Source organism: Panthera pardus, unplaced genomic scaffold (genome assembly GCF_024362965.1).
Source record: "Panthera pardus isolate Hobbes unplaced genomic scaffold, ASM2436296v1 HiC_scaffold_16, whole genome shotgun sequence".
NCBI classification, from domain to species: domain Eukaryota; kingdom Metazoa; phylum Chordata; class Mammalia; order Carnivora; family Felidae; genus Panthera; species Panthera pardus.
Window position 1 is genome coordinate 82300592 of NW_026526721.1, and position 10469 is coordinate 82311060.

General features: G+C 52.2%; 1 protein-coding gene across 1 annotated transcript; it reads right to left on the minus strand.

Annotated features, from left to right (window-relative positions):
• Positions 1 to 207: 207 nt before the first annotated feature.
• Positions 208 to 9337, minus strand: AP2M1 (adaptor related protein complex 2 subunit mu 1). The gene is made up of 11 exons (XM_053903592.1): positions 9206 to 9337; positions 7064 to 7180; positions 4926 to 5191; positions 4144 to 4226; positions 3401 to 3536; positions 3170 to 3311; positions 2577 to 2696; positions 2339 to 2474; positions 2141 to 2238; positions 1487 to 1598; positions 208 to 810 (listed from the first exon to the last, which is right to left on the minus strand). The coding sequence occupies exons 2-11, from the start codon at positions 7135 to 7137 to the stop codon at positions 676 to 678; spliced, it is 1302 nt and encodes a 433-aa protein (XP_053759567.1). The 5' UTR covers positions 7138 to 7180; positions 9206 to 9337; the 3' UTR covers positions 208 to 675.
• Between the last annotated feature and the right edge of the window lie 1132 nt (positions 9338 to 10469).

The window sequence follows — 10469 nt, forward strand, 5'->3', positions numbered from 1 at the left end:
CCTTGAGGTTGTGTTCTGAGAAAGGAGGCCTTGGGCTGACACCAGTCAGGATAAAGGCTTGGATCACCTCAAGGGGGCCCAGAACCTTAAGAGAGCTCAGAATATAAAATTCTACTCAACTCACAGTATGCGGTGTTAAGATTTGGGAAGAGCAATCCCATCAGTTCCCCTCCCCGTGTAGCTCCGGCACCACCAACACTTAGCATCTCCGCTCTACAGAGTTTATTGGGTTTATAACTGGACAAAGTCACACGTGTACAAAATGAAGCTCACACTATCCCAAAGCAGAGTAGGGACTGAGGGCTGGGAATCCATTACTGGCCTTTGGGGGAGCTCCGAGGTGAGGGGCAGCCAACCCTCCCACTCCAGAGAGATGTGGCCACAGGGGAGGGGAGGAGAGGGAGCCCACCTGGCTTTGGTCACAGAACACAGAGCCTGGCATTGGGCCAGGGCACACAGATGGATGGTGGAGTAGGAGCCCCAGAAACCACCCTGCCCAGGGACTGCTCCACCAGTCCCGCTCACGATGTGGTTGGTCCAGACCTAGACTCAGGGGCTGGTGCAAAGGGAAGGCAGCAAAGCAGGAGGGAGGAGACGCTGACGTGTGGTGGCCCGGGGGCACCCAGACCTGTGGAAGAAGGTGGGTGGGGAGGCAGGCTAGCTGCTACTAGGCAGCTAGCAGCGGGTCTCATAAATGCCACTGCGGCCAATGTAGCGCACCCATTTGATGACATCATGGTCGCTGTAGTTCAGCTTCGGTTCAAACACCTTCAAGTAACGCACCTTGAGGCCAGAGGGGGCGAATGGCACCTGGGCAAGGGATAGCTCCAGTTAGGAATTTGGTCTTCCTCTCACAGCTGCTCTCCTCTGGGAAGTTCTGTACCTCTGCCCTACTTCATCTCTCTCTACTACAGGTGTCTGAATGATCGGAGTCTGAAAGAAGCTAGGGGAAGCTTAAGAAGGATCTTAAAAGGTTTCTAAAGAAGAAAGCATATCCAAGCGTAACTAACAATCACTTGGGTTGGAAATCAGGCCCTGCCTGTGGTAACTCAAATCAATTCCTTTAATCAGCAGGAGGCAGCAACCAAAGACCCACCTTAGAACACACTTACTCTGCTCAATATTATGGGCTTAAAAAATAAGGTGGAGAAAATTATATGTCTAACATGTGCAAAGCAATGCCAGACCAGTCTCCTGTGTGTAAATAAACTTTGGGTCTTATCTGGTAGTCAAACAATCTAAATTTTTCCAAAAAACTGTTTTATGACAAACTTTACAAGTCACAGATTTTTTTTTTGTCAGTGTGAGTAGTAATTTCTAGTAAGAGGCCTGAAGGGGGAGGAAATGGGTCTTTGAATTATAAAAGTCACTTTCCCCTCTCTGGGTCTCATCTGCAGGTCGCAAGGTGCAGAAGGTGACCTGGACGATCCTAAGATCTTTATTAGCATACCCTCTGCAGTGGCTCTAGGTTCCCCCCTTGCCATACCTCAAAGTTCATGGAAATGGGAGGTCGAGCCCATTTCTTCTTGTCATTGGTGGGCAGAAGCTCAATCTCTGCGCTGATCTGTGATTCCTTCATGCCTGCCATACGCTTGATCCTAGGAACAGAGGGGCAATGAGCAGCAAGTGCCCCTGATAGCTTGGAGGAGTTTCAAGGTGGACGGTGTCCTTTCTGGAGGGGTGGGGGGAACGGAACAGAGGAACTTGTGGGAAGTGCTAGGACAGGAAATGTGGTAAGGGCCCTGGCAATCACTTGCTATGGAATCTTGGGTCTGCTATTCCTTTAGCACTGTGGGCTGCAATTTCAGCCTAAATACACAAGCATGCTATCCCTTGCTATTTCACAGAGATGTTACAAGGGCAAATAGGGAAATGTTGAGGCATTTTGATAACTAAATGCACGCATGCACCCAAGTGCAGGCATGTGCATACTCACACAGAGGTATATGGATGACAGCATAAGCAGAGGCTCCTGGAGAAGCAGACAGGCACCCCCCCCCCATCCTTGCAACACACACACACACACACACACACACACACACACACACACACCACTCACACTCAAGAGGATGAAGGTAAGACTTAAGGGAGTACACCAAAGCATCTTAAGCCCTGCAGTGACCTTGTGAAGGAGACTCACTTCCACACGATGGCGTTCTCGCTGGCCTTGTATTTGGCCTTCCCCTTCATGCAGATCACCTGTACCCCGCTTGTGTTCAGTGGGGTTGGGATCCTCACCTAGAAGTGATATACCTGTCAGAGAGCTCTGTCAAGCCCCGACATCAGCTGCTTTTATCTGGAGACAGTGTTTCCTCCTCCCCAAGTCCCTTGTTCTCACCTCAATCTTCTGAGCCAGTAATGAGGGCTTGAAATTGGACTTGATAACCACCTTGACCTCCAGCTTGGTGCGTCCCACTTCCCGCACTAGCGGGATCACCCGGAAAGGAAGGATGATGTCCTTGGTGGTGCGATACCTTTAGGGGTGGGGAGTAAGGTTGGCACAGCAGAGCCTGTCCTCCTCCCTCTCCCCACTCTCTGCCAGCAGCATTCCCTGCCTCCTCACACCCCAATGGTACCTCATGAGCTCAAACTCTCCATCTGGTGGGATGAAGCTAATGCTGCGTTCAGAGTCAAACTTGCTGAGTCGCACACACTGGTGGAAGGTACAGTCATCGATGGCAATTGATTGCTTCCCACTGTGAGCAGGGGCAGAAGGTCTCCTCGTTGGTACAGGAGAGTGGCAAGAGAGAGTTGGGCTGGGAATCTATCCCACCCCCAAAGGCTGCCACATCCTGAGTGAAGCTTGCACTACAGACTGTGGAAGGCTACCAGAATATAGCTTTTTGACTCAGGGGTCCCTGCTGCCAATTTAGGGATGAGTGGGAGCTTTGCAAATTCACCGTTTCTGGAGAACTCCGGTGCTTGGGACCCAGAGGTTTTAGGCACACTGGCCAGAAGCCATCAGTATGTTATAGAAAAATCTTAGTTCTGGGGAATCAAACAAAGGGGACTACTCTTTAAGTATGATGACTACAATCCCCTCATCTCTCTTAAGCACAGATGTCAAGAGCTTGGAAAAATGGTATCTAGAAAGGAACCTGTGATTCACCAGACCCTGCTCAGCCCTTCGAGGTCCACCCTCTCCCACCAGCAACCCTGCCCCAGGCACCTTTTACTTGTTTCATCAGCTGTGCCTTTGCCCTGTTTCTCAATGACAATCTTGTCATTCATCCCAAACTTGCACTCGGGCATGCCACTCAGGTAGCTCTTCATCACCACCCGGCCTGACACATGGGCACTCAGCACCTGCCCTGGTGATAGATAAATGGGAACATCTGAGTCAGGATGAGGATCCTGCCCTGGTCCTGCCCCTCCAGCTTCATCTCGAGAGGGCTCTCACCCTGTGGGGACATGAGAAGGTTCACACTCTCTAGCACATCCAAGAAGAGCTCATTCCGGCGATACTTGATGCCCTCCCGCCGCCAGCCAATCTGCCCGGTCACCTGGCTGGTGATCTGGGACTGCTCTTCTTTTGTCTACACGGGGGACAGAGACAACATAATGACTTCATTCCTCTCTACCTTCAATCATCCTGTTTCTATCCCCACTCTACCCTCATTCCCCCTGCCTTCTGGTCCCCACCCTGTAACTCATCTTCCCCATAAGCTCCATGCTGCACGGCCTGAAGAAAACTGGAACAAAGCTGTAAAGATGGAAGCTAAGGGAACAGCTTACCTGATGCTGGAGGCCAAAGGGCCAATGTGATGCCCACAGGAAGCAGTAGGGGAGCACAGACGGGAAGAGGCAGGCAGAAAAGAAGGAGAAGGCAGCTATAAGGCCTGGATCCTAGAGGAGGGCCCACACTCTCTCCTCCTGAGGAACACCAGGCCTCCAGAGCAGCCCACACCCTCCCTTCCCTCAGTGCAGAAGGAAACTGCTTGAACTATATTCCCAGAAACAGAGATGCTGAGTTGGCTGCTCCTTGGGTGGAGGGCCACACACAGCAAAATAGGCCTGCAATCATGGCAGAGGGCTCAAGGCCAGCACTTCCTGTCAGAGGTGGTGCTTGAGTCAGCCGGGACAGAGCTCAGGGGGCTTAAGGAGGATGGGCCCCACCCTGGCTGTGGCTGTACAACTGAGTACCTGGCTCTTGATACCCTGCTGAGTGATGAAGGTTTTCAGTGCTCCTGTCTCTGAATTCTGTGGATAGCCAAAGTCCAGGATCTCTGCAAAAGGAAGGGATCCATCAGCCCCTGGAAAAAGCTGAAGGTTTCTTTAGTCTAATCCCTCCCCTGGCCTGGACATAGCTGGCCAGGACAGCTCCAGAAGAGTGTGGGATCATCTACAGCACTGTCCTCTTGCTTTGTAGCATTTACTCCGGGATTTGTGCTTCATAAGAAAACATAATTAAATGTCAGTTTTTTTCACAGAGAAAATCAGCAGAAGACTCTTATGGCCAGTGAATGAGAGATCAGGAAGTGCTGAGTCCTTAGAAAACAGACAGACATTGGGAAGGTGGAAAGACTCTGTTCCCTTAAATCATACCCTACAGAGGAAGAGAGATAATGTAACCCTAGAAGCTGGTAGTAGCTCACCCTCCTCCAGGCTCTGAGGCAGCTATTGAGATAGAAAGCTGGAAGGACAGTCAGGGAACTAAGGCCCAAACCACAAAGGTGAAAGGGAAATGTGCTTAACTGTAGGAGGCCCAGCTACCAAGCCCCACAGTTAGGTTCTTATCCCCCTGAAAGATGTTTTGGTCCTCTGCCCCCTCTCCCACCTCTACTTGCTGGCCTTCAGGGCTCAAAAGACTAAACAGTCAGAAAAGTTCAGAAGGCACTGGAGGGAACCTCACACCTGCTCCTACCTCCAGGCCAGGCCCCATCAGGTTCAGCCCCACCCTAGGCCCACCGCCCTGCCAGCCTCACCATCCAGTAGCTCATATATGAGCACAAAATTGTTCTTGATGTTCTCCTCGCTGATCTTGCCAAAGTAGGCAGCCATTACGTCACACATCTTATAGAGGAATTCGAAGACCATGGCCGCATTGACATTCTGCTTGGTGACAGCTGCCAACCAGATGTTGGACCGCTTAACATGGAAGAAACTGGTGCGAGCGATGTTGGTGACAGGGCTGCGCACCTGCTGCCGGGCGTGGATAACATTGACCCGAAAGGCATCCACTGCGTTCCTCCTGAGGGAAAAGGGTACACAGGGGCTGCTCAGCACCCAGGCAAACCTCACTCCACAGGGATCAACCACAGCTGCTAACAACTCCCCCCTCCCTACTCCCCCCTTCACTGCTTAAGTCTGGCATGTACTCTGAAGCCAACTGCCTAAACCACTGGGGCAGTTCCCTGTGACTCCCAGCGGAGGCACAAGGGTAGGGTCAGAGCTGGGCTAGTGTCTGAAGGCCATCAGAGACAGGGAAGTCAAGTGGCAATGACAGGAGGATAGATGTAGCGTTAATAAAGTGAGATCCATCAGGCTTAAGGAGGTATGCTCCTAACTCCCAGGCTTGGCCCCAATTTCCCAGCTGCAACCTCTCTAGCTTCTCAGTAAGCTCCAGGCCCAAATGAAAGAGAGACTCTGCTTCTTTCCCAGTCTTCCCACTTGTGATTCCACCGGTTAGACAAAGTCAGCATGACTTCAGAGAAGGCTCTGATCTACCGAGGAGAAAGGACCGAGGGGCCATGGAGCTGGGCCATTCATTCCTGTCCAGGATCCAATTCCAGGGCATGTTTAGGGAATGAAAACAGATGAAGAAAACAATGATGGGGGGGCAGGGCCCCCCACCCACCTGTGCCTGGGCGGCAGCTTGATAGGCTGCTTACCTATTGCTACGGCAGCCAATGAGATGGGATGAGAGAAATGACGCCAGCAAGAAAAGGAGAGTGACAGCAACGAGAGAGAGGATTAGACACACAACACACTGGGGGTGGGCAGCACACACCATGAGGTGGAAGCAGACAAGCAACAGGCAAGGGGTGGAGAGCATAGCAAGGCATGCAAGACAGTATGTGCCCTAGCTTAAGCAGGTCCATCCATGGCAGGAGGGGGGTGCCTATGGGTACAGCCAGCCAGGTTCAGGCAAGCCAGGCATTGCCACAACTCTAGCTCATGCCCCACCACCAGTCAGTGGACAAACAGCCACAAAGGCCAGGCCAGCCCACTAGCCAGGGAGCTGGGAGGCAAGGAGCTAAGGCTCTGCAGCAGGCCCATTCTGTAACTCTCTATCCTAAGCTCTTAGAGGAAGAAAAACAGGGCAGCGGGAACCAGAGAAGCCTAATCTCTTTAGAGTTGCTGAGGCTAGGACAAGTGCCCTCACTCAGGAAAGAACAGTGGCATGCAGGGTGAGGCAGAATGAGAAGGCAGGCTGTGCTTCCTCGTTAAGGTCTGAGGGACCCAGAACAAGAAGCTATTCCACATCTACTCTGATAGGCCAGAAAGGGCCACATGGCTTCCCTGCCTTTCCTTCAGTGACCCAGAGAGTGCTCCAGGCTTGCTCACAACCTCTCTTCCAGGGGTAGCCCAGAGGAACTGAAAATGGCTGAGTCAGCAGCCTGCCTCCTCCTGAGAAAGGGAGTGGGAGAGGATTTGGCAGCCTGGAGAGGCTTTCAAGAGAATCCAGTGAAGGCTCTCAACAAGAGAATGGCTTTTGAGAGCAAGACTTAGATGGCCTAGTACCTCTAGCCTGGCCACTAACTCCATCCCCTGGAGAAATATCTCCCTCTTCCTCAAAGGAGGAATCAATCTGCCAGGGCAAAAGCACTCAACTCGAGCAACTAGGTCTGTCACTAAGGAAAGGAGAAGGCAGGAAGGGCAAAAGTTCCTAAGACTGCAGGGGCCACACTATTCCACAGGTCCTGCCTATCAGGCAGTAACTGTCTATCAGGCCAATACCACCAGACCTAATGGGAACCAGGTTGTATTAGCTGAGCTTCTAGGATGCAGCAAGGGAAGGGGGTGGCCCAAGTCAGGTCTCTGGTAGCAACAGACCTGGTCCTGCATGCTGGGGAGGAAGGATAAGGGGTGGGGGCACAGCTGGCTCAGCCAGGGGACTCACCCGATGTCATCTCGGTAGACCCGGGAGATTAGCACCTCCCCCTTGTGATTATAGATGAATAAGCCTCCTATCATGGCGGCAGCTCAGTCTCCAAGGCCCATCGCTCTGAGAACAGACCTAGGACAGGCGGAGGCAGGGTAAGGGAAGGCCTCAGAACCTCTGCCAACATCCCCAGTTGGGGCTGTGCAGGTCACTGGCTCGGCTTTTTTCCCTGACTCAACCCTCCAGAAGTGACCCTGCAGTCCTCCCAGGCATGCCCCTCCCCTTAGCCAGGCTCCAGTTCCTGTTTATCTCACACTGGAAAGGAGAAAGAAATGGAGAAGGACTTGGGCCCAGGATTCTAAGGCCATTTTGACCCTCCCTTTTCTGGGGCTGAGCCCAGAAAGCAGCCCCCTCCCCCTCTTCACAGTGCTGAACTCAGCAAGGATCCTTTTTGGCCCCTTCCTGTGCAGACTCTCACTCAGACTGTAGCCGGTGAGTCACCATGAAGGCCTGCCTGCGGCTGCAGGAATGGCGGTAGGAATTACCTCCACTTGGTTCAGGCCTGGGGCCCTCAGGCACAGCTTTAGGAAGACCGGGTCTCTCAGGCTCCACTACCCTTCTGAGAAGGCAGTAGGGCCTGACCTGTGGCTCTCTAATTCACAGAAATCTAAACATTCCAGGAAAGGGTGTGCAGGGTGTGGGGAGGAGAGAAAGGGAGGCCTTAGGCCCTGACACGGACCCAGGAGTGTGGTTCCAACCAATCCCAGGCAGTCAGATAAGCAGGCAAAAGAGCAGAGAGAAAGGCCCCAGCCCTGGCAGACTACACTTTAATGACCCAAGCTCTTATTAGTTATTTTTAACTATCTCCCTTTTAAAAAGGGAGGCTCCCTCTCAGCTCCCAAATGCAATAAAAATAAGGGGGTGGGAATATAGGTTCATAAAACAATGAGATCGATCTGGCTGAAATTCTATGATTCCAGACCCCATGACATAACTGATTTCTGGCCTGAGTACCTATAAGCAAGGGGCAGAATATATGAATTATCCAAATTATCTGGGTCAAACTAATTTAGACTGTTTGCAAGGAGAAAAAGGGTTAATTTAGTTCTAGATTTCCTGAATTAGCTCTGGTATTAATTTTCACAGGGTGGAGGGAGTTTAGCAGAGTTTTCTAGACTGGAAAATAAAGCGGATTACTGTGGCCACCAGGGTCTCCCAAACTCAGTGAGAGGTCTCTCAAGGTGGTGGTGGACACATTCCATCCCTCAGTCCAAAGAGGCTGGGAGAAGAAATGCAAAATGGAGTTTAGAGCCCTGGGCAAAGATGCAAGTTCACACAGTGGTAGGGACCTTAGAGCACCAGGGCAGCTGAGGTGGGGCCCAGGACAGGAATGGAATAATGAGTTAAGGGGAAAGAAAGACTGGCAGAAACAGCCAGGCAGTCTACTCAGGTGAGCCTGGAGCAGCAAAAGGGATGGTGGGGGCATCTGGGGGAAGAAGTTTCCAGTGTGACAAAGGTCAAGGCTCTGAAGAAGAAAAACAGCAGTGAGAGACTGACAGTAGTGAATAAAGGAAAGCTGGGGCGACAGAACCTGCTTTGGAGTTCAAGTGCAGAGGCATGAGGGGCTGATGGGTTTTTCGGCCTGGGGAGGAAGACATCGCGGAAAAAAATATGGCTCCACGGGGGTGCGGGGGCTGTCACAGGTCTGAGAAAAAAGAGCCGCGGGGTGTCACTCAACTGGGGGGAGGGGGTGCCGCAGGGTGGGAGACTTGTCACAGTCCAAGAAGAAGCCCACAAGGGGGTGTCACTGTCCTAGGAGATGGGGGAATTGTCCTTGCGTTGAGAGGAGGCGCCAAGGGGCAGGGAGGTTGTCACGATCCCGGGGAGGGGGTTGCCGCGCGGAGTCCCCGCTCTGGAAGGATTCCAGTAAGTATCCCCCTCACGGGAGGCTCCGGACGGGTCAGGTGGAGGGCGCCGCTCCCAGCCTGTCCTGCAACCGCGCCCCAGGCGCCCCCGCCCAGCCGTCAGCTCCCTCCCGATCTGAAGGCTGAGGCCACTCCCGGGTGTGGGCAGCTTTCCGCGTAGCGTAGTGCAGGGAAGGGCAAAGCTGGGCAGCGGGGTAGGCATCCTCCCTTACCCTTAGCCAGATCCCCGGCTCACCTGGTGTCCGCGGCCCCCTTCTCAGCCTGCCCGGCCACTCTCCAGATCCCAAGATGTCCGCCCGCCCCCTGCTCGCCTGCCCGCTGCCTCGGCTTTCACTGCAGTGCCGCGGCCCCGCCCCAACCACAGTTGCGCTTGCGCGTTGGAAGACCGTGCCGACTACAAATCCCGTCAAAGCTCTCCTCCTTCTTGCTTACAATTTTAAGCTTCCTAGGTTTAACAAAACTACAACGACCGACTGCCTTCGGCGGGGTAGGAGTGCCTTGGGGAGGGATAGGAGAGGCCTTATTCAGCCCTACACGAAATACACATCCCAGCATACGCTGCTCCACTCCCTTCATTTTCCCCACTGAGCATTCTGGGAATTGTAGTCTGGAATCCCTCCTGTTCCTATTTCAGTGTTTATGGAGAGCCTCTGAGGATTAATGCCATTTGTTGAAGCCCATCTGTTAAGCCTCAGATTGCTGTAGGCCTTTTCTGTCTCCGGAGTCCGAGGACTGGCTGTGTTCAATTCACACACACACACACACACACACACACACACACACACACACACACACACGACTTGGCGGAAGTATTTGTCTGAATTCACTGCTTTCTAACACCACCTCTGATTCTCCCAAGATTCTTTCATCAAATATTTGTACTAGACTTGAGCCTTTTCCCAGGGATCAAGACCCAAGGAAAAGGGTAGGGAGCGAGGAGGCAAATACTTGTAAGAAACTAGCCAAAGCTTTTCAAGAATGTTTGTTCTATCCCAGCTATGCACACCTATGTGACCCCTCAAGGCCAGGACCTGTGTGCTTTCTAGTGACCGACATATATGTTGCTTAAAAAAACGTTGGCAAGTTTAATTTAATTGGACATGGAATTTGAAATGCCCTCTCTGAAGAGTTAATCCTCACATCCAAGCTGAGAAGAAGAGACAGAGCCAACCCTCAAAAATGAAAGGCCTTCTTGGCTTTCGCAGGACCTAAATAAAATCTGTTAGCTCTTCTCAACAGGGAGAGATACCCTGCTGCCTTCCCTGTAGCTGAGCCTATTATGGGAAGAAGGGCAAAAAAGGGCAAACCTGGTTGCAAACCCTATTATCCCTAGCATTGTCCTGCTAGAAGTCAGGATGTGGCAGGATGAAGATCTAGCCTCCCTCAAACCGTGGTCACAGTCTGAACCTCTTAAATGATCAAATATGGGCATTTCTAACTCTTGAACCAGCACTCAAGGCTTCACTGCTACCTTTCCAAAAGCTCTATCTTCAATACAT